The 25,075-nt window shown below is 43.8% G+C and overlaps 1 protein-coding gene across 1 annotated transcript in view; it reads left to right on the top strand.

The window, feature by feature from the left end:
• Nucleotides 1–25,075, top strand: part of LOC311240534 (myosin-14-like) — a gene marked incomplete at both ends in the record, with an annotated part of 182,806 nt that overhangs the window by 144,083 nt on the left and 13,648 nt on the right. The window contains 4 exons of the mRNA XM_084329113.1: nucleotides 5,632–5,880; nucleotides 6,354–6,566; nucleotides 9,363–9,575; nucleotides 22,535–22,696. Coding sequence (XP_084185239.1) covers nucleotides 5,632–5,880; nucleotides 6,354–6,566; nucleotides 9,363–9,575; nucleotides 22,535–22,696 — 837 coding nt within the window. The remainder of the gene's footprint in view (nucleotides 1–5,631; nucleotides 5,881–6,353; nucleotides 6,567–9,362; nucleotides 9,576–22,534; nucleotides 22,697–25,075) is intronic.

Raw genomic sequence — 25,075 nt, 5'->3', positions numbered from 1 at the left:
GAGAGAGAGGGAGGGGGGGGGAGGGTGAGAGAGAGTGTACGAGGGGGAGGGGGGGCCAAGGCCCCACAACCCACCGCCAGATTAAACCACAACAATTCAACCTCACTTTACCAGCACACTAACCCCCAATGAAAACGTTCTGTGAGCAGAATCCAAAAATATTCATCCTGTCCTCTTCCGCCCCCTACCGTATTCCTAAATAAACTCCACCCTCCCCTTAACAATGGACGCTTGGTGCCCTCCCAAGATGGACGCCGGCGCCCCTGCTAAGATGGACGCCCCCCCGCGAGACATCCCGAGAGTCCCGTCATGCCATGACGTCAGCACAGTTAGCTTAGCTTCGTTAGCCACGTCGCGGGCCGTCCGACCGCGCACCCTTATGACGTAACAACCGGCGACCATTTTTTAGCCGTTAGCGCGGCTAGGTAGCATTAGCTTAGCTTCACCCATGATCCCATAAAAACGCTTCCCAACGACCCATCGACCCGTCCCGCCGCGCGGGCCGTCTCCTCGCAATGTTAACATAACACCACATTCCCCACAACAGAATCCTATTTCCCTCAAAACGCCAGTGTAGTGATCTAAATAGAAATATAAAAACATAACAGCAAAACACTAGTTTGACCCCTCTGTCGTCATCACCGGCGAGCTTAGAACGACTTCCGGGTCGGGTCCCCGCAACATACAACCCCATTCCCCTAAAACATTATACAGTCAATTTATCCGCCACGAATACGAAAACTTTTAAGTGCCTTACACATCCCCGTAATCGCAAGACACTATCGATCGACCTTATACATTTGAACCTATGCCTATTTGTCCTGCCTTATCCTCCGGCGCCTCAGAGGCTAATACAACAGCTAACTGCTGCTGCGTTCCACGGGCCCCGGAAAACCGGCGTTACCATTACATTTCCCCACGGCCAACCGGTGACTTAAATTACATAATAATACAACTATATTCTCACACGTACCACCAATCACTCCTAACCATAGCCATTCGCCAACCAACCATAGCCATAATTCATTCATGCATTCCCTAACCATAGCCATACTCTCCCATACAACCATTAAGTACTTATCAGTCATTTCGACCGAATTGTTTTTGTATCACAGCGAACGTAATCAATTAACAGGCCGGTTTCGCTCAAGATTAAAAAGGATACTATGCCTAAGGACGGCAAATATATCTACATTTAAAATAAGCCGATTGGTCCCCCAGACTCCAGTCCGTCCATTCCCAAGCCTTGTCTTGAACACGCCGGCACCCTACACTTCTATTAATTACTACGTTTTTATCCTGTAATCGCACAGACCCCTGCGCTGATCATGCCAGGGTCCACCAATCTTTCACCATACTTGACTTGCATGTTCTGAAATAGTAACAGAGCCCTTAGCCCGACGCATTTATGCCCATACTGACCCACTCACGGTCCCCCGTCCCGCCTATTCTGTGGCTCTAAGCAGGGTCATAATGCACATTGGACACAGCTCTCTTTCCATTTCAGAACAATCAAATCTCCTCAACTTACCCGCGCCCTCTTCCTGAGAATAATTTTAGGGCAATTACATACTCAGAACGCGCCCCTGTCGTATACACCAGAATAACCGTGCTTCCTAGCAAGAAAAGCCTTTTATCTGCCGTCATGCGACGCCACCCCCGTTATATCATGACCAGATAGTCTGTGCGCCACCAATACGCAATCACATTACTATAACATGAGGCCTTGTAACTACTTCACATAATTGAAGCAATAGCTTATTCCAACCCCTTGTAGTTCGAACAGAACTGCCCATTCTCCTATAACACACTCACCTCTGTCCCAAGGAACGAAGGTCCCGCCGCTGTGTCCCCGTCGTCCGCTGAAGAGGCCGATGAGTGAAAAAAAAAAAAAAAAAAGATTCACGTCCTGGGCAGCCGCTGTCCACGGGTGACGACACCAAATGAAGTGGATTCCCAAGCTGTTTCTGTTCTGCTCTTGTTCAGAACTGGGTTGCTTAGTACTCTGCGTTGTGATTCAATACTTTAAAGCTTTGGGAATCACTTCTACACTTCTCTACGGTGCAGGCAGACGGAATTAGGAGGAAAAAGGTTATATAACAGTTGTTTAATCAAAGTTATGAGTTGATACAAATTACAATAAAGAAATGCTATAGTTGTGATCACAAACCCTATGCCGTAAGTGATACAACCAGACTAAAGAAGAAAGCTAGTTGATAAGATTGTTGAAAGTCTTTGTTCTCTGCTTGATAACAAAGAGTTGGTTTTTCCCTCCAAAAAGTTCCTTTGTTTCTTGGCCGCCTGCTCCTTGTGGATGAGAGGGTAGAGGTCTTGTCCTGTGGTTCGGTTTTTCAGAGTCCTTTCCCCCCATCACACCCAGATCTTATAGCCAAGATCCAGTGTCTCGGAATGATGACATCACCACATTCTTTCCTCCAATGCCAGGCCGGCTAAGCTTACATTTGAATTTAGGGGTTTGGCTTAATAGGCCAACCCCCTTCACATAAACCCAGATCAAAGTTAAGATATATTTCTTTACCCCAAAGTCTGCTGACTTTCAATAAATTGCTATCAAATCTAATCATTCTGTTAGCTTACATCAATATTTTATAAACTGAATAGAATATAACTGAATAACAGATCAAATTAGAACTGGATAGAATAGAATACAAATCAATACCATAGATCAAGAGGATAGAACAATCAATTAATCATATTGAACATAAATGAAAACAGAACAGACACATTAACTAATTACCTAATTTAAGTATGACCAAACCTAATTATATTTGAACTTACTTCAATGACTTCAGAATTCAAGATTATAAGTACAATATACCAGGAAATAGTTACAGCTTGTTTGGAGCTCAAATTAAGGATTTAAACATACATTTAGTTACAGCAATAGTGGTCTCCTCTGTGTGTGTGTGTGTGTGTGTGTATGTGTATGTGTGAATGTGTGTGTGTGTGTGTGTGTGTGTGTGTGTGTGACTATGTGTGTGGGTGTGTGTGTGTGTGTGTGACTATGTGTGTGTGTGTGTCTGTGTGTGTCACAGGAGACTTCCAGCGAGATAACATGTTTACGTGATCAGTTGGTCTTTTGTTCCTGATCTACAGAGCCCATTGTCTTAAACTCTTCCCAGGGCATGGCAGATGGCCCTTGGGTTCCTGTCGTAAATAGAATTATTTGACCACTCACTCCATATGTAAATCGACCTCTGTGTGCCCACAATGGCAATCAGTCTATGTAAACACACACACAATCTATGAATTATTGTTTGAGGGCCAAGTATTTCTACACATTAGTTTGATCATGAGATCTATGTTGGGAATTCTATGTTGGGAATTTACCACACTGCCAAAGTAATACCACTGCCAATTTTTTTTATTGACATTCTCAGGATCAAATAGTCATCCCATAAGTTTACTGCCAGTTTTAAGTAAGCTGCAGTGGCGTCACGTTGGTAAAATAACAGAGGATGCCAAATTTTCTTTATTAAAAAAAATGTCTTAAACAAATTATTAACCCATTCTCCGCCGATGACGTGTTAACACGTCATTCTCCGCCATGCGTAATCTGCCAATGACGCCGTAAGGCGTCTTTGAGATCAATATTTCATATTTTCGTCATGGTATTCATATGTCACTCACGGAGTCTTGGGTGATGCTGTCTGGGCCATCACAACTCTGCAACGCTTCAATACCGCCACCTCGTGGCCGATCGACGAGTTGCCAAACCGGAAGTGGCCGGACGTGCTTGGTCCGTCCCCTATTTTCGTCCGGCCACTCGCTTAGCATCCCGGGGCTCAATACAGACACCGTGGATATTGATCTTTGCCATAACTCAATAATCAACATGATTTGGACGTGTATTAGTAATATACAACCCTGAAATGGATCGCATCGATCAACATCCCATAATAGCGATCTTTTTGCTCCAATCTCATCACCCAACGCTACGAGGAGAGTTTCAGCGTTTTTCTTTACCATTTTCGATACAAACTGCTCTGATCAATATATCACCCATACTACATGAATCATTTAACGTCGGTCATTGAATTATAAACGACCCCCCCCCCCCCCCCGCCGTTCACCCGCAGATGACCAGTCATGACGTTTAGGACCATGTACAGTTGACATTTTTTATATAACGTTGATCGGTATCAAACTGCATTTGATCATCTAATATATGCATTTATGGCTATATCTCACGTTCTATGAAATACAGCAGAAAACGATAAAAACATACTTATATTCTAGACGGTATTTTAGTATGAATGTGTGAATGAAAAAGTAAAACGTTCCTACATCCTGAACGATAGATAATCGATGTTGAATGGGCCATAGTAATGTCAATTTAGCAATACAATTTAAAAATGTATAGCCCTGCCAAGAAGGTGAACATCTCCATAGGCTTAGAGTGGTGGCAGACTGGCTATATTGATGGATATAACCAGTGGCAGGGAATGTAAAGGGAATTTAAAAAATAAAAATGCGATTAATTAGCAATTAATCGCGAGTTAACTATGGTCAATCATGCGATTAAAAGTGATAAGGTAATTGATCAAGTCCAGGAGACTAAACTCCTAGGAGTAATATTAGACAGTAAATTGTCATGGTCACAACATATAAATAATCTAGTGGTGAAAAGACGTGCTCATTTGTTACCACTAAATACTATCAAACAGGTGATTCAAGCTCTAATTTTGTCGAATCTTGACTATTGTCCTGTAGTATGTATGGTCTAATGTAACAACGAATAAACAGAAGAAATAAAAAATTGTACAAACAAAGCAGCATGTATATTTCTTCGTTGTGAGTACAGAACTAATGTCACAGCGTTGCACAATTGTTTAACTTGTTACTTGTCAAAAATATGTTACTCTACTCACTCCTTGTATTCACTGTTACAAAGATCCCCTCAATTCTGTATAGCAATTTATCGCTAAGTCTTGACACAACCATTCCACCAGACATGCTTCTGCACAAGGTTTTACACACTCCAAAACAGAGGTTGAATGCAATGAAGCGAACTGTCATGTTCCGAGGTATGCAGGAATGGAATGTTACACAGGAGAATAGTAAAGGTATTTTCAGAATCTTGGTAAAACAACATTTTCAACCAGAGAAATTTACATTCCCTAATGGATATTAAAGCCGAGCTGCAGGTATCACTGAGACTATCAATATAAATATGATGGTCTACTAAGGTAACCAGATACCCTGATGAAGACAGCTCACTGTCCAAACGTTGGTGAAGAATCTATATGGAAATATATTGAGTGTGTGGCGGTATTCCTCCTCATTTCAATCTTGCTGCCAATACTAGAGCTTCATAAAAACTGTGGTGTGTGTTTACCTACTCTTTCATTGAACTCTACCCTTTGACCCTGTTACCTACTCTTTCATTGAACTCTACACTTTGACCCGTTACCTACTCTTTTATTGAATTCTAACCTTTGACCCTGTTACCTACTCTTTCATTGAACTCTTAACCTTTGGCCCTCTTACCTGCTCTTTCATTGAAATCTAACGTTTGACCCTGTTACCTACGCTTTCATTTAACTCTAACCGTTGACCCTGTTACCTACTCTTTCATTGAACTCTTAACCTTTGACCCTGTCCCCTCAGCTCTCAGACTGGAAGAAGAAGACGGACGAGCTGTCAGGATGCGTGGAGCTGCTGGAGGAGGGCAAGAAGCGTCTGCTGCGTGACCTGGAGGGAGTCAGTGGGGAGTACGAGGAGAAGGCCTCAGCCTACGACAAGCTGGAGAAGAGCAGGAGTCGTCAGCAGCAGGAGGTGGAGGATCTCCTCGTGGACCTGGACGGCCAGAGACAGCTGGTCTCCAACCTGGAGAAGAAGCAGAGGAAGTTCGACCAGGTCCGGTGGAAAAGAGCCAATGTCACAAATACAGATTGTGTTCTTGATGTATTCAGTCACATTGATCTCCTCGATGCATAGTATTCTGTGTCCGAAAGAACAACTTTATTTATTCATTTAACATTTCATCCTAATATTAAAGTAATAATCTCAAACCTTTTCATATTGCCACTCTCTTATCACCAGTTGATGTAACACAATAGTGGTTCCACACTGTGAAATATAGTGGTGCTCAAAGATCACATAATGTAAATGAGTTATTTTGTAGATACTGTAGAGTGCAGATAGAGTACAGATATAATGCAGATATAGTACTGATAGAATGCAGAGAGAATGCAGATAGAGTGCATACTATTTTCAGAATTCTACTGCATGCATAGGTTTCACCTATACCAAGTGTTGTCATATCTGTACCTATGAGATGAAAGGGGAAGTACCTGGGCCAATGCTTCTCTCCTTCCTCCCTGGGTCAGATGCTGGCGGAGGAGCGGTCAGTGTCTAGTAAATATGCAGAAGAGCGGGACCGCGCAGAGGCGGAGGCTAGGGAGAAGGAGACACGGGCACTGGCCCTGGCCAGAGCTTTGGATGAGAACCAGGAGGCCCTGGACGAGGCGGAGAAGATCATCAAGGCCCTCCGAGCCGAGATGGATGGCCTCATCAGCTCCAAAGACGACGTGGGCAAGAGTGTAAGATGCAAAGCCTCGACATAATGAACAGAATAATTTATCCATCCTTAAGGGAGGAGTTGGCAAGTGCAGATTAATAGAGGAGATACTGGACAGAAATGACAAATCTTTGTTTTGTTCAACAGGTAATCACCATTTCAGAAGATCTTGTTGTGGTCTCACAACAACATATCCTAGTCAGCTACCGGTAGACCTTCATTCATATACAGCTAAACTGTATGGTGTTGATCTACGGTAGAAACCTGGAATTTCTGTTACCATTGAACCTAATGTACATACAGGTACATGCACTCCAAATCGGAGCGGTGTGATTGATTGGTGTGCAGATACTTTCGACTCTTTCCCCCTATCAGAGGGTGGGACACACAATAGAGAGAACTTCTAGCCTTTATAAGTCATCCAATCAGAACAATATTAATCAGCTGAATTGAAAATGGGGGACCCTGATGTAAACAAGACAAACGTCTTTCTCTGGTCTGCATCCCCTTAACATCTCAAAGAGCTTTTGATCCAGTTTAATGACATGATAAGGGATGCAAGAACTGCATATTTTGCTAATATAATATCATCCAACAAGGGAAACTCAAGGGTTTTGTTTGAAACAATCAATACTATTGTTGCTCCTGTGCCTCCATGTGTACCTGTATATTCTTATACTGACTGTAATAACTTTTTGAATTATTTTGTGGATAAGGTCAGTGGTGTTAGAGCAGGCATCTGCCCCTCATCCCTTTCTGCCAGCCTTCCTACCACTGTCTCTCCTCCTCTCACGCTGCTAGACTCGTTCTCTCCAGTCACCTTAGAGCAGGTTTCTATAGTGCTGCACAAAACGAAACCCTCTTTTAATCCCCTTGATGCTGTTCCCTCATCCCTGATTTTAGAGGTCCTTGACTCAATTGGTCCCACAATTCTGTCAATAATTAACCGCTCTCTGGCATCAGGTTCTGTCTCTAGCCTTTTTAAACATGCCATAGTTCAACCTCTTTTAAAAAAGGCTAACCTAAACCCCTCTCTTCCTGAGAATTATAGACCAATCTCCAAACTACCTCTGCTGTCCAAGGTGCTGGAGAAAATTGTGGCTGAGCAGCTTCTCATGGTTCTAGAAACCCATAATCTGCATGACCCATTCCAATCAGGCTTTCGGAAATTTCATTCCACCGAAACAGCCCTTCTTAAGGTTACCAATGACATTGTAATGGCTGCAGATGATGGTAAACACACACTATTAGTTTTATTGGACCTCAGCGCAGCCTTTGACACGGTTGATCATGTGGTTATGGTGCGTAGGCTCAATGATGTGTTTGGGATCTCTGGGTCAGCACTGAGATGGTTCTCATTTTACCTAGCTTTTCTGTGTCAGTGGGTCAGTTCATGTCGGACTCTACCCCACTGTCCTGTGGGGTTCCGCAGAGTTCTGTGCTAGGGCCAATGCTGTTCTCCCTATATATGTTTCCCCTAAGCCAGATTATTAAACGTTTTAATGGAATATTTAATCAATTTTATGCGGATGACATCCAATTGTATTGTTCTTTTAAGCCCAGTGAGTGTAATAGTTTTTGCATTATTAATGAATGCATCGATGCCATCAAGAGCTGGATGGCTGATAATTTCCTTCAGCTTAATGCAAATAAGACAGAAGCCCTCATTATTGCTCCTGACCACATCATCCCCATTATAAGAAATTCTATTGGACCCTTAGGTCAGTGTGTCAAACCTGTGAGGAACTTAGGTGTAATTTTTGATGACTCTCTGTCTTTTAACAGCCATGTCAACCAGCTCACACGGTCATGTTTTTATCAGCTCAGAAACATTGCCAAATTAAGATTTGTTGTTTCTAGAGCTGAAATGGAAATGACCATCCATGCTTTTATTTCATCACGCCTGGACTATTGCAATAACATTTTTACCTGTCTGGATAAATCTGTGCTAAACCGCTTGCAAATCATTCAAAATGCAGCGGCAAGGCTTTTAACTGGGACAAGTAGGCGTGCCCACATCACCCCCATTTTATCCACTCTACATTGGCTCCCCATTAATTATCGTGTCCATTTAAAAATTCTTGTTTTAACTTTTAAAGCCCTCCAAGGTAAATTCCCTGTGTAAATTTTTTATTTACTGCGCCCCTACTCCCCCAGTCGTGCACTTAGGTCCTCCCACCAAAATCTCCTGGTTGTCCCACGGACCCGGTTAATAACAAAAGGTGACCGGTCCTTCCAATTTATGGCCCCTACCCTTTGGAACACCCTCCCCCTTTCTATGCGTTTCTTGACTCCCTATCCACTTTTAAGGAACAGTTGAAAACGTTTTTATTCAGACAGGCTTTTAATTAATTCCTGGTTGTATACGTTGTTTATTTATTTATAATTTGTTTTGTTTTTAGGACTGACATTTATGTTGCACTCATATTTAGTTATTTAATTGTAATTATGCCTATGCTTACGATGTGTCAGAATTGTTTTATGTGTAGTGCGTTCATCTCTATGTTGCTATGTTTTACTTCTGTGAAGCACTTTGTGATTTTATCTGTGAAAGGTGCTATACAAATAAAGTTTACTTACTTACTTACTTAACAATTGTGTGTATTGAGCCGTACTGTATTGTACCCATTCTGCAATGTTAAATAAAGTTTTCATTCATTCATTCAGCTACATCACAGAAACACACCAGTGAATGTTTGGTTAGGACCAGGCTAGCCTATCTCCCTTCGTACAGTCATGTTGCTGCTGTTATCTTTTAGGTTCATTCATTCCTTTTGCCCATCTTAGCTTCTCTCCATCTCTTTCCCTCCTTGCTAAGGTCCATGACCTGGAGAAGGCCAAGCGGGGCCTGGAGGCCATGGTGGAGGAGATGAGGACCCAGATGGAGGAGCTGGAGGATGAGCTGCAGGTGGCAGAGGACGCCAAGTTGCGTCTGGAGGTGAACAGCCAGGCCATCAAGGCCCAGAATGAGAGAGAGCTGCAGGGTCGTGACCATATGGGCGAGGATAAGAGGAAGCAGCTCATCAAACAGGTGATCATGCTTTGTAGTCTTTTTTTCCCTTTTGGTTTGGCGGCCTCTGGAAGTTGTCAGGGATCATCTCTAAACAGCTAACAGGTGAATCTTAAAGGAACATTCCACCAAGAACAAATTGATTGTTTATGCTCATAATCTCACACATATCCCAGAACTAGAAAATGTCTTGTACAAGTTCTTGAGTTAAAGAGTTACTAGTGCATTGCCCTTTCAAAACTGATTTGGACAGAATTCAAAATGCTGGAAAATCAATCTACACGGAAATGGGTGTGGTTCACATGGATATTATAACAAATGGATAACACAACATTTTGTTTCTGAGAGTTATGGTTCCAAGGTCATAGGCCAAAACATAAAGTCTGTTGTTATTAGCGCCACCATCTGGCCAAATTGTACCATATTCAACACTACACTCTCCTGGGTCCTCAGCAATACTTACAGAGCGTGAAGCCGGTTCTCGAGATATGTAAATTACATAACATATGAATGACATATGAATGACATGACATAACATAACACAATATGCCATGACAACATGACATGACACAACATGACATGACATAACATAACATGGCGCAACATGACAACAACATAACATGGCACGGCATGACATAACAACATAACATGATGTTGCATGTCATAACATAACACAACATGACATAACAACATAACATGACATGACAATGATGTAGAAGGGTGGATTATCCTACTTTATGAGCGTGGATATGAACTGTCACCAGGTAGTGGGAGCACAGCAGATCTGGGTCCGGCTGAGCCCCCGAATGTAGTGTAAGAGTATTAGAATTGGGATTTAGCAGAGGGATGGATGGGGCCTAGGGTTTACTAACCTAGGGGTTCTACGCTGGTCCTTCTTGCCCTCCCAGGCGACCGTAGTATTTCCTCAAACACCCGCACTTCCCTTAATACGTCCCACACCCTCTCACACCCGGTGGCAGTGATGGAAAATAATATAATTTCTCCCCAAAGCAGTACCTTTCCTTGTTGACTGGTGAAGACCTGTACAGAGCACCTGCCCCAATTGCACATAGACCGTAGGGAAGAAGGGGTTAAGCAGTAATACACATTCACAGTAATTGACACACACACAATGATCCCATTTCTACGCCTCTCCTTTTATATAAAGCGGGCATGCATTCAATACACGGCACAATGCATGGCACTTGGATCCTACACTCCACGGTAATGAAACAGGTCCCTGTAAGGGTTAATATTCTTTTCATTCACCCGTAGGGAGAGAGAGGGTCATGGTGAGCTCCGTGAGCTATTCAATGGGAAAAATTATCAATATACCTTAGTGCTGTCTGCACAACTTAATCACACAACACATGTAACTAGAAAATTAAGTGGGCCCACAGTTGAAACAAAAAGCCTATCTAAGCCGGCATTACCCAAAACAACAAACGTTGGGGCGCCCCTAGTCACTGCTGCACGTGCCAGCTCAAAGTATTTATTCTCTTCGCCCTTAGAGGGCAGGCTCTCGAAAGGAGAATGTTCGCCGATAATGTTCCAGGGCACTTGGAGCGCTAACAGTACCTGGTGTGAGTGTACCAACCGAGTGCTGGCCTGCTCCCGCAACGAATGTCTGTGACGCGAGGTGGCCGTCGAACGGTACCGTGATTGTCACCTGTGATAGCAAGGGGGCTGGCTGGGCTTACGTTAGGCAGGAGAATGCTGGAGGCGGGTGCGGTCCAGCGACGTCTGCTGCGGTGTCCGCTGCGGAGCTGGGAGATGGTGGAGCGACGCGTGAGCTAACTGGGCTAACAGGCCTATACTTGAAGCTAAGCTTTGGTCAGTGCGACCCCCTAGTCTTTCGCCTATACATTCCTAAACACAGGGCGTGGAATATCCACAGTACAGTCCGGCAGTCGAACGTCTTCTTCTTGGTTCAAACGTACCCTAAGCACTATACTGGGAAGCTAAACTTTCGCATACGACGTTACTATCCCACCCCGTGGCAGGATTCGTATTTCGCGTGTCTTTATTATCAGGAGCTCTTGGTCCACACGTCTGCTTGCTTCAATGGAAAAACTACGAAGAGGTCGTCTCGCTGTATGAGCTCCTCCTTCAGCCAGCCTCTTCCTCACCTGTTGTCACTAGCCCAACGTCGCACCAGCTCCCCCTGGCGACAGTCCAGCGCCATGTCCCACTACTGAATGTCAATATTAAAGTATATAGAATCAGAACGGGTTATCCAGTTACACAGCATTATCACGAAAACAGTTAGAGCACAATGAATACAGTTAGAAACATTGAATTACGGTTGGACATATTCACGTGTCTACAATGACATAACATGACATAACAACATTTCATTACATGCATTTTAATCAGTGGCTCCAGTGGGAATTAAACCCCTAATCCCCCTAATAATTGCGCCACACAGGACCACATCCCCTCTGTCTTCCTTTACTCCTAATACGTTACCATTGACTGAAGTAAGGCTCGTTGTCTGGTCAATGTAACATAATAAGGAGACAGTAGCCAAAGTCCACCAAAAGATATTTAATTAATAGTTACCATGGTTTTGTGAATAGAAAGGAATATAAAAGTAATGACAAACAAGACCACAGACTGCACAGACAGGATCAGCATCAGACACAGGGGAAAACAGAACACTTATACATGAGGGAATGACGAGACGAGACACACCTGGGTTGATTACAAATGGGTACACCTGGAAGGGAAAACGATAAGGACTACAAAACCAGGACAGGGAACTACAGCTAGACATAACACATCACACTGGGAACGCCTGATCAAGGCACACACAGCCCCCACATGTAACACCCCCACCCTCAAATGTATGTACATAACCCCATTGTACATAGAAATTGAACTGGCGCTGCTCTGATGGCTGCCTTTCTGATCGCTCCGTCGAGACTGTGCTTTCTTTTGTTAATTTTTATAGTATTAGGAGTTTTATTTGCACCAACTGTTGGTGCATTATATGTGTATGACCGTCAGTCAATCATTGACATTGGATTAAGGAAAACTTACCGTTTGGATTGCTCTCTGGATCGGATCGCTGAACAGCAGAAATGGCCCGCCGAGATCCTTTGTTATCATGGCCAAGACCAGGAGAAGCCGCCGCGAAGACGTGGAAAGAGAGCGGGGGTCCGAAACAGACTGAGGTCCAAACGACACAGAACCACATTGCCCAGCATATTGTTGGCCAATGTGCAATCGATAGGAAATAAACTGGATGACATCAGAGCACGGATCCAATTCCAGAGGGACATTCGGGATTGTAACGTCCTCTGTTTCACAGAAACTTGGCTGAGTCCAGATGTCCCGAATCACGCAATAGAACCGGCAGACCACTTCTTCGTTCTCCGCAAGGACCGGACGGCAGAAGAGTCACTAAAGACGAGAGGAGGCGGCATTGCCTTCATGATAAACAAGGAGTGGTGCGATTTAGGCAACACAAAGGAACTGTCTAACCACTGCTCCCCAGACCTGGAGTTTATCACGATAAAATGTCGACCCATCTTCCTCCCAAGAGAGTTAACGTCCATCATCCTCATCGGAGTGTACATTCCACCACACGCGAACACTGGGGTCGCACTTTCAAAACTTCACGACGAGGTAAACAAAATCCAGGCAGCTAATGTTGACGCCGCCATTTTGGTTTTGGGTGATTTTAACAGCGCGCGTCTTAAAAAGGTGCTGCCGAATTTCTATCAGCATGTGACCTGTCCCACCAGAGGCGAGAACATATTAGACCATGTATACTCGCAATTTAAGAATGGGTACAAGTCACAGGCTCTTAGTCCATTCGGTAAAAGCGATCACGCTGCAATATTTCTTTTGCCAAAGTACAAACAAAGTCTCAAGCGAACGCCGGTGGTCTCGCGAGAGGTTAAGCGTTGGGCCGTGACGTCAGAGGAGTCACTCCAAGCTGTACTGGAAAGCACAGACTGGAGTGTATTCCGTGATAACACAGCCAATATTAACGAATACACCGAAACGGTGATTGACTATGTCTGTACTCAGGTAGAAGAAACAATCACCTCCACCAAAATTAAAATCTACCCAAATCAAAAGCCCTGGGTAGACAAATCCGTCCGTGAGGCTCTGAAAGTGCGCACATCAGCATACAACACCGGGCTGGTGACAGGCAACATGGAAGAACACAAGATGGCAAGATACAACGTCAGGAGAGCAGTAATAGAGGCAAAACGGCGTTACAGGGATAAAGTTGAACTTCAGTTTGAACAGGCTGACTCTAGAGGCATGTGGCAGGGCCTCAGAACAATGACAGACTACAAAGGAACCCCCCTCAAACTGAACAGTGACATCTCCTTAGCAAATGATCTCAATTCCTTCTATGCGAGGTTTGAGGCTGTGAATAACAACACCAGCCTACAAACCACGGCAATGGGGGGGGGGGGTCTGCTGATGGAGACTCAGTGTTCAGGGTAACAGAGCATGAGGTGAGACGGATCTTTAAAAAAGTGAATATCAGGAAGGCAGCAGGACCGGACGGCATCCCCGGCCGCGTCCTAAAAGTCTGTGCCGACCAACTGGCCCCGGTATTTACTGACATCTTCAACCTGTCCTTGGAACAGGCTGTCATCCCCACCTGTCTGAAGAAGTCCACCATCATCCCTGTACCCAAAAAATCTACGCCCGCTTGCCTCAACGACTACCGCCCTGTAGCCCTCACCTCCATAGCCATGAAGTGCTTTGAGAAGCTAGTGAAGGGCTAAATCTGTTCCTCCCTCCCCATCAACCTGGACCCTCTGCAATTTGCATATCGCCCCAACAGGTCCACGGAGGACGCCATAGCCCATGTGCTGCACACAGCAGCATCACATCTGGACAAGAGGCAGGGGAACTATGTGAGAATGCTGTTCATCGACTACAGCTCAGCATTCAATACCATAGTCCCCTCCAAACTCATAGCCAAGCTCAGGGACCTGGGCTTGAACTATGACCTGTGCCAGTGGGTCTTGGACTTCCTGACGGGCAGACCCCAGGTGGTAAGAGCCGGCAACTGCACCTCCTCATCCATCACGCTCAACATAGGGGCCCCCCAGGGCTGTGTTCTGAGCCCCCTCCTCTACTCCCTGTACACACATGACTGCGTAGCACAGCGGAACAACAACACCATCATCAAATTTGCTGATGACACAGTAGTGGTGGGCCTGATCTCTGCCAACGACGAAAGGGCCTACCTGGAAGAGGTAGAGAACCTGTCACAGTGGTGTCAGGAGAACTGCCTCTCCCTGAACGTCAGCAAAACAAAAGAGATGATTGTGGACTTCAGGAGGTCGGGGGTCAAGGACTACAGCCCCCTCAGCATCGACGGGGCACCGGTTGAGAGAGTGAACAGTTTCAAGTACCTCGGAGCCCACATATCCGAGGACTTGACATGGACCACACACATTGACAGTGTTGTGAAGAAGGCACGACAACGCCTCTACTTCCTCAGGCGCCTAAGGAAGTTCCAAGTCAGTCAGAAGATCCTTAGGAACTTCTACTCATGTACAATAGAGAGCATCCTGACCGGCAACATCACCTCCTGGTTTGGGAATAGCACTGCACAAGACCGTAGCAGACTACAAAGAGTGACACGTTCAGCCGAACGCACAATTGGAGGGGGGCTTCCCACCCTCCAGAACATTTACAACAAGCGGTGCAAGGGGAAGGCTAAGAGAATTATTAAGGACTCGAGCCACCCGAACAACTGCCTCTTTGAACTGCTGCGGTCAGGCAAGCGATACCGGAGTCTTAAGGCGAGCACAGAAAGACTCAGAAGAAGCTTCTATCCCCAGGCCATCAGGCTGCTAAACGAACAATAATCGCTAAACGAACAATAATCACTATGCAACAACCATCAAATGCACACAGCACACACACCCACACGCACACACTCACTCAAACAAACAACACACTGCAGCACCCACTCTCCACACTTTAGATCACACAAACACACTTACACTTTATATTTATTGATAAAGGATTTGCACTACAACTCGTACACCTACTGTGAATTGTACCTAAATTGCACCTCGTCCCATTTCTCCATTTCTGCCTTGCACTATATAGTATTGTATATTAGTACACTGCACAGTATTGTATATTGTATGGTAACTACGTCTATTCTGCATCGAACATTGTACATATGTCTAAACTGAACACTGTGACCTCTTTTTTTTACTTCTAATTTTACTATGTTTTTATTTCATACTTATCTTGTCTTGCACAGTCTCTGGAGCGCAACAGTAAGAAGCATTTTGTACAAAAGTATTCTGTACTTCTGTATGACAACTATTAAAGAAACTTGAAACCCAAGACGAAATGGGGGAATGAACATAAAAACAGTATTATCATCAATCTAAATAAATACCAGCCATATCGACAACAATCTTAGCCCCTTATAGAGTTGCCAATGCAGCAAACCCACAACGTCCCAACTGCGCCCAAGCCATGACCCAACAAAACATGCCCATAAACAGTAAACAAGGCTATTATCAATCGGAGGCGGGCAGCATCAATTCAAAGACCAGCGGACCCGGAGACTTCGCCCCGGCCAAACCATGGTTTCTGAAAAACAAAGCCATATTAATATCCAGCAGGATCAACAAAGCAACAAAGCATATACCCACACAACCCTATGGATGCCAACCACCATGACCTCAGAATACCACAGAGGAATAAACCTGAAAATATAGACAACACGTGCCTTGGAAAAGAAGACAGAAATATGGCTTGTTTGCCTCAAAGACGACGTGCAATAATGGAATGGTTTTTCTTTTTCTTTGTAAGGACACTAGGAGCATCTGTGTGCAAGTGCTTTTGTTAAAACAATTACATCACACAAACTACGCCACACTGACACTGACAGCAGTCCCAGCCGCGTTTTCCTTAATGCCAAGCAAGCAGTGCAAAAATGCTTCCGCATTCGTCACCGCACGCCAGTGCGGTAAAGCGCCCTTCTTTTCAGGCCCCGCTTAGACAAATGCTACCGTGCGTGCACCGGCGGCGGCGTGCTCGCTCAGGTGCGTGCGTGCGCCGGCGTGCTCGCGCGAGGTGCCCGCGCATGCGCATGAGATCCCGCCTTGGTTCGACACGAGCGGAGCTCAATATATATAAGTCACCGCCCCTTATTCAGTATCTAGAAATAGCTCAATTGGCAAGGCCACATGGCTGTGGATCCTATGGCTCGTTTGCTGGCGAGTTCGAATCCCATCGAAAATATTTTTTAACGTGATTTTTTTTTAACGTGTATTCTTTCGCCGGTTAAGGTTAGGCATGGTTAAGGTTAAGGTTAAGGTTAGGCATTGTTTCGGAGTTGGTTAAGGTTAGAACGGTTAAGTTTAGGCGCTGTTAAGGAGCTGGTTAAGGTTAGAGTTTGTCAAAGAGAATGGCAATATAATTTCTATGGTTAAGGTTAGGCATGGTTAAGGTTAAGGTTAAGGTTAGGCATTGTTTCGGAGTTGGTTAAGGTTAGAACGGTTAAGTTTAGGCGCTGTTAAGGAGCTGGTTAAGGTTAGAGTTTGTCAAAGAGAATGGCAATAGACAGCCTATTTCCGCGCGACCTGGGCGCTGGGCGGCGGAAAATGAAAGGCGCATTACTGCACGCCACTACGGTAAATTTTTGCACTGCTTGCTTGGCATAAAGCTACACGCGTCCCAGCCGGCCTGGGTCAGGCCTGGCCAGGGTGTGAAAGGTGTCCAAGACGATGGTCAAGGCTGACCAGCCGCTCAAGCTCCCCAGTCTCCCCTCTACCCCCGGCCTGGATGGAACAATGACATCATCCTCCGGCTCTGCCATTTCTCCTGAAAAACAAATACTGGGTCTCATTCCCCAATATTTTCCAAAGAGTTCTCTTGGAAGACTTATCTTGGAACCGACTGAGACAGAATCAATGACAAGTTCACTCTGAGTCCCCAACACGCTGGTAATATGTCTTAAGTGGCTCAAACGTTCGCACCTGTGATATGATCTGATATCTGCGTTGGAGAATGGCATATGTCTCAAACACGAAAGCGCGTCCCGTTCAGGTCATTTGCATACAAAACAATGCCTCCAGAGCTCCTTATAAGGCAACTAATGATGCAGCCGCATGAAAATGGAATGGCGGAAGTGCCTTGTGAGTCTTGCGACCCATCAAAATTAGATTCGATTAATGTATTGGCATCATATATAGTACAGCTCGTGGTACACCTGCCGCAGCGCACGCGCACACACACACACACACACACACACACACACACACACGTACAGTACTGTATATGAATGAATTAATGAAATATTATATATATAGCCTACGGCGTAATGAATGAACGCAGTATAGGCTTATTATTCCATTAATGACTTGTTGCATTAGGATTTAGTAGATTAGATAGACTATATGCTCTGCCCTACGTACAGTATAGGTACAGTCTGTACTTATACTGTACGTAGGGCAGAGGCAGAGCATATATAGTATCTACTAAATCCTAATGAAACAAGTAACTAGAATATATTAAGCCTATACTGTTCATTAGACACGTAGGCCATACTGGCACACACAAGACTTGTTATGGAATATTAATGCAGTCTATTTCCATGCGATTAGCTTTAGTTCTTATTTATTTATTTATTTATCCACTGTCATTTCAGTGTTGGTGTATAGGCTATATAGTGTATTTCAATATAAGTTTAATTGATTAATGATATATTCTAAGGAATGCAGGTTTATAGCTATATCAACCCTCTCCAATGTACAGTAAATGACCAAGTATGGTTTTGTCAATATTCCAATGTACAGTTTTGCTTGTACAGTGTCCCCCACCCACCCCTCCTACCCAACCCCCCCACCCAACCAACTCCAATGTACAGTCCCCCCCACCCACCCAACCCCACCCCACCTACCCAACCTCCTCCAACAGTTTCTACGTAAAATGTATATACTCTCTTTTCTGGACTCTTTTTGTATCACAAACAGTACTGTATTTGCAAATCTGGTATGTCATAAATGTATAGATGTAGCAGTACTGTCTATCTGTATGTCGTGTGTGTCATATATGTTATGATGAATTGAAAATGGGGGACCCTGATGTAAACAAGACGAAAGTCTTTCTCTGGTCTGCATCCCTTTAACAATTGTATGTAATTGAGCTGTACTGTACTGTACCCATTCTGCAATCTGTTAATAAAGTTTTCAATTAATCAATCAAACAAAGGTCTGTCCCATTGTATACCAATCAGTGGGATATATTGCATGTTGACCTGCATTCTTTCAAATGTATATAATTAATCATTAAAACAGATGTGTAACAAATAAGAAATATAAATTCCACAGAAGGCATTAAATAATAATTATTTTCAATCATTTCACAATAATTGCATAATTGTGTTTGAATATCTGAGTAATTAAAGTAATTATACATTTGTCCAAAATAGCTGGTTCAGATATGGTTAAGCAGCTGCCCTGTGATCAGATGAATCCATATTATTTATTTTTCCGACATCAAATGCGTAATTTCTTATCGTACAAATATTGTCATATTTATTTTAATTATGATTAAGTAATTAATTCCAAGGAGGCCTGTAGCGTTGACATGAAGGAATCACTATGAGAACACAGTCTGTCAAGTTAATAACATTTTCAATTAGTCAATCAATCATAAGTGTGCTCCTCAGCACTCTTAAATCTGCTCTCAGCCACGCTCAAATCTGATCTCAGGAAAATGTGGGGACTCACGCTACCAGCCCTAATATGTCTGTTAATCTGTAAGCCGTATTTCGCCTAAAGGTACATGCCTAAGTAAATGGAAGATTGCTCCACTTCTGCAAGGTCAATTTGCATGTTCTTGGTATCTAGGAACATCTAGGGACCTGGGGGTATGTATTTCCAGTGTCAGAAATATTGCGTCTGTTACTAGGCTTGATAAAATTGTGATAAAACAAAGGAGAATATAAATTATGATTTATGATTTTTGCATCTTTGATCAAAAATGTATACGGGTAGGAGAAAATGCTCACTGAGCTCATTCACCACCTTATTGAGATCATGTGTACAAGAAATCTAAGCAAATGAACCGCGGGAAGATGATTAAACAGAAGGATTTGTAAATACAGTAATTAATGATAATCGATTTTAATTATAAATTCATATTTGACCTTGAACTTGACCTTATTATGGCCAAATCATACTTGTTATTGCACTATGTCGCTCTATTGTTGGACTCTTATATTATATTATTACTTGTATTATGCACATCGTTGCGGGCGAGACCCCCCGCATTTCACTGTATACCTGTATGCCGTGACAAATAAAACTCTTGTATCTTGTATCTATACATCCATGGATAGGGAAAATGCTCCTCTTTCCAATGGCAGGGTTGAATCTGGATTTAGTAATTTCCTGCGGTTTTTACGATAATTAGCATTTTCCGATAAATGTGTATTTCCGATAAATCGTATAAAACATCTGTAAAAATGAAAATATACACTTTGACTACTGTTTTTGATAGGGTTATGGTCTTTACTCTTGGCTACAAAAAAAATATTTAAAAACATTGACCTCTTAACATCCAAGGGCCCACATGTGGACGATTCTTTGCCGACCTCTAGTGGCTCGGCTGTGCATTTCTTTTAATACACTATATAGATAGAATTAAAGCCCTATTTGTTGCCTGTGGATTGCCCTTTCAGGTGACAAAATCCGTTCAGCGGTTCTCGAGTTACATGCCAATATGTGAGGCGTGCCCCAAAGTGCGCAAAAGTACACATTACCACCCCGACTCCCGGGGCTCTAGCTCCGTCAATCATTTGGCGATCTCGAAAATCTTTGCACAGGGTTGTAGCCAATGAGTGTGGCTTTCCAATTATACCCCATGATATGATAATTGGGGATCTAATACGGTCTTTATTGATCGATTTATGATAAAGAAAAGAGCTTAAATGGGCAGAAATCTGCCTAAGAGGACATTTTTGGTCATAAATTCGTTCGGGAATGAGACCCACTGTTATTATCACAGTTCACTCCAGGTGGAGCCACCACCGAGACTGACACCGGTATATTGGACATAGGTACAAGCACTGGCGCTGACGACAGGCCGAGCTCCCCCGGACGCATGCCCTCCGTTCTCAGACCCACCAATCCGAGCTCCCCCTCCCCTTCTCCAGCCACCTGCAACAACACACACTGGGAAATACAGACCGCATCATCCATACGTAAAACCTGGTCAGTACATTCGGGCACCGCATTACTGACCGATACCATTGTGTCACACAAATCCTCCTCCTCCTCCTCGACCAGAATCGTACTCGTTACGGCCTGCGTAACTGCACCTGATGGAACAACTCCCGTATATGCATGCGCCAGAACGTCCACCACAACAGGCTCTGCTGGAACACAAATGACATCTGGCTTTATCAACACCTTCCCTTCTGCCAGATTGTTCCTGAGGATTAACGACACTCCCTCGACAGGAAAACGGCTGTCTACACCGATCACGACCGGTCCCGACACCAGATCAGATTCTAAATTAATAGTATGTAGCAGCATTTTCATGACATGCCTACCAAAAGATCTGACCATTATCCCAGCGTTTACTTTAGACCTGTTATCGAAGGGTAACACATTCCTACGGATAACTGACTGAGATGCAGCAGTGTCCCTTAACACTTTGAGTGCCAATGACGCTATATGTCGTTAGTTCATGCCGACCGTTGAATGCCAGCAATGCTATATAGTGTTTGTTTCTCGTTTTTTTTTTATTAGCGATTTGAATTCATATTTCATCAATCTAGTCTCACGTTAGTGCAGCAACCTCTCTCTGAGCTCCATTGGGAAAATACCGCCCCCTATCGTCTCTCCCTGTGTAACTGCACCCCATTGGATTAGACTGATGGGGGGGGGGGGGAAATCCAGTTTCCTCATTTTACTTATCCGGCAAGCCATCCGAAGAGATCGAAGTGATTGCAGAGCCGGAAAACAGCGTGGAATACATATTTCCAGTACCCAGCGCTGAATCAATAAACGCGATCGATATTTGGAATGGCGATCAGGAATTGGAATAATCTTTTTGGAGAACATCTGATCTGAGTTAAGGAATCTATTTTACCAGTCTTAGGATAATCGGATCTGTTTTCACAGAGATATCAGCGTTTGCCCTATGTGTGTGTGTGTGTGTGCGCTGATCAGGAAATGAGAGAATAGATTTTTCAGCTCGCTTCTCTAGCGTGCATAAGTACACATATACATTTACGTTTATACGTTTATTTGAAAACGATTCATAAATAGGCCGAAAAATTACAACGTTTTTGTGTGTTCCAGAATATTCCAGTAAATGCCGTTTATCACAGAATCTTTATATTTTCCATCCCTCGCTCACTAACCTCACCTGCGTCGCTACTGCCAGAGGCTACAGGTTTGTCACCAGAGCTCCACCTCGGTCTGCCCTCCACACTGGGATAGTCAGGCTTGTCAAACAGCACTTTGTGTGTTAAAACAAACTCATCTGCAAGGCCCGCAGCCACCCAGCAGACACCGGGTCACATGTGACTACCCCCTCCCCCTCCCCAGGGTTGCACACAGAGCACTCGAGAACGTCCTGGGCGGTTAAAGCCTCAACCAGCGCCAGCCTCTGCTGCTGCTTTTTCATGCTCGGAATCAGCTTAACCCCATAGTGATCTGCTATCCCCGACAATTCTTCCTTAGTCCATAAATCCAACAACCTGACCATTGGCCTGGCCACAAAGTCAAAATGGTACACCTGGAAGGGAAAACGATAAGGACTACAAAACCAGGACAGGGAACTACAGCTAGACATAACACATCACACTGGGAACACCTGATCAAGGCACACAGAGCCCCCACACGTAACAACTCCACTAAATCCAACCCTCTTCTAAACCACCCCACCTCCCTCCATCCCCTCCCACCCTCTCTCTCTCTCTCTCTCTCTCTCTCTCTCTCTCCCTGTCCCTCTCCAAGGTGCGGGAGCTGGAGACAGAGTTGGAGGATGAGAGGAAGCAGAGAGGCCAGGCATTGGCAGCCAAGAAGAAGCAGGAGGGAGAGCTGAAGGACCTGGAGGAGCAGCTGGAGGGCACCACCAGGGGGCGTGAGGAGGCCCTCAAGCAGCTACGCAAGTTCCAGGTCAGAACAATGTAGAAGAAGAAACACAGTCTCGAGTGCCCTTTTCTAAGAGGTTTAAAGGATAACTCCACTATTTTGGGAAATTAGCTTATTTAACATCTTCCCTGGAGTTAGACAAGAAGATGCATACCTTTTTTGTCTCTGTGCGTGCATTTTAGCTTTGGGAATAGATGCTCTGTTAGCATAGCTTAGCTTCATCACTGGAAGTGAGGCAGGACAGTAGCCTTACAGTGCCTTACAGTGTATTGCAAGGTCTGACATTGACCAAACTTGATATGCATGACCTTGGTGGGCTCTAGGTCAACTCCTGAAAAGGGGGTCAATGTCAGACCTTGCAATCAAAAGTTAGGGGCGCACTGAAATTATGGCAAGGGTTATTAGCCCCCTAACTTTTGATTGCAAAGTCTGACATTGACCCCCTTTTCAGGAGTTGACCTAGAGCCCACCAAGGTCATGCATATCAAGTTTGGTCAATGTCAGACCTTGCAATACACTGTAAGGCACTGTAAGGCTACTGTCCTGCCTCACTTCCAGTGATGAAGCTAAGCTATGCTAACGGAGCATCTATTCCCAAAGCTAAAATGCACGCACAGAGACAAAAAAGGTATGCATCTTCTTGTCTAACTCCAGGGAAGATGTTAAATAAGCTAATTTCCCAAAATAGTGGAGTTATCCTTTAAGGATAGATAGAAGGCAATCAGCAGGGGAAATTAATGGGAGGCGTTGTCCTCACTGGAACACAGGTTCCACCTGTGATTTTCCCTCATTGTAGCCACCCATTGAAGATAAACGATAAGTACAGTATTACAGCAAAACCGTATTGTGTAGGTTTGTAATATTTGACGGAGGTATATATTATTTAATTATTATACTGTTACAGCCAATAAAGGTAATGTTTTAACTTAATCTTTGAGAGAATGTGTTTTATATCATAATCTTTACTCGTTTCCATGGTAACTACTACAGTACCCATAAGCAAAGATCAGCCTTGCCAATCTTTGACCAATCACAAGAGCACAACTACTCTGACAATGTGTCCCTTGACATTCTCGTTGATTATCTCGTTTTAGACATCAATAAAATGTCTAAATTAGGGCTGCAACTAACGATTATTTTGGTAGTCGACTAATCTGTCGATTATTTTTTCGATTAGTCGACTAATCTAACGATTATTTCTGTCACACCCTCCATCTCTGCTTCCTGTGGGCGCGGCTCCTTTTCCGGGCTCTTAGCAGACTTCTTAGCTTAACATAACAGACTGACAGTAAGTTTGGGGGAACTAATGGGATAACTGGGGTTGCAACAAAAGTGCAACTAGGGCTAAAAACACAATGAAATAAAATAATAATAATAATAATAATAATAATAATAATAATAATAATAATAATAATAATAATAATAATAATAATAATAATAATAATAATAATAATAATAATAATAATAAATAATATATCCTTCTTAGCAGACTTCTTAGCTTAACATCCCAGGGAACTAATGGGATAACTGGGGATGTTGTTTGCTCCTGACAAGAGTCTCAAAGTCTGGGGTGATGGTAGACAAAGCAACTCTGAGGTCATGCTCAATGTCCAATCTGTTCCTCTGCTTTGTCTTCAGCTGGACCAGAGCTGAGAAGCCACTTTCACAAAGATAGGTAGTAAAACAAAAAAAATATTTTTAATACGATGCATCGACGCAAAAATTCGGCGTAGACGAGTTTTTATGATCGACGTCGTCGATTATGTCAACTAATCGTTGCAGCCCTAGTCTAAATCATGAGTATATAAATTCAATAGTGTATTCTGTCTGTCGTTTAGACTATTTTGGTTTTGTAACGTTGTTCCTCTTGAAAGATACTACCACAATCTCGCCACTGGAGTGCTAGAAACCCATACTTAATATTCCCCCTGCACCACTCCAGTCTCGCCACTGGAGCGTGCTAGAGATCCATAATTAATATCCCCCTGCACCACCCCGTTTCACCACTAGAGTGCGTTAGAGACCTATCATCAATATATCCCTGCATCACCAAACTACGCCACTAGATGGCAGCAGAGATTTATTATATGTGGATGGTGGAATCTTCCCATGCACTACCGCACTCCGCCACTAGGTGGCGACATAATCATCCTCTGGATGGAATTTTCCATGCACTACCCCCCTACACCACTAGGGGTGACAGCCTCATTATCTGTGGATGGATGGAATTTTCCATCAGCTGACGTGTCAGTATATACATCTTCTTAACCAAAAAAGGCGTCCCTTTCAAGGTGAATTAGATACAATGACATAGAAACTGCTGTTTCTACTCCAGACAAATGTTGTGGTTCCCAACATTTTCTTAAAACATACTTCTTATCTATTCTCCATGCGTGGACCTGA

The sequence above is a fragment of the Notolepis coatsorum genome (genome assembly GCF_963971535.1).
Source record: "Notolepis coatsorum genome assembly, chromosome: 14".
In the NCBI taxonomy this organism is placed as follows: Eukaryota; Metazoa; Chordata; class Actinopteri; order Aulopiformes; family Paralepididae; genus Notolepis; species Notolepis coatsorum.
The sequence above is the reverse complement of the archived record's forward strand: the minus strand, read 5'-3'. Positions and strand labels throughout refer to the sequence as shown.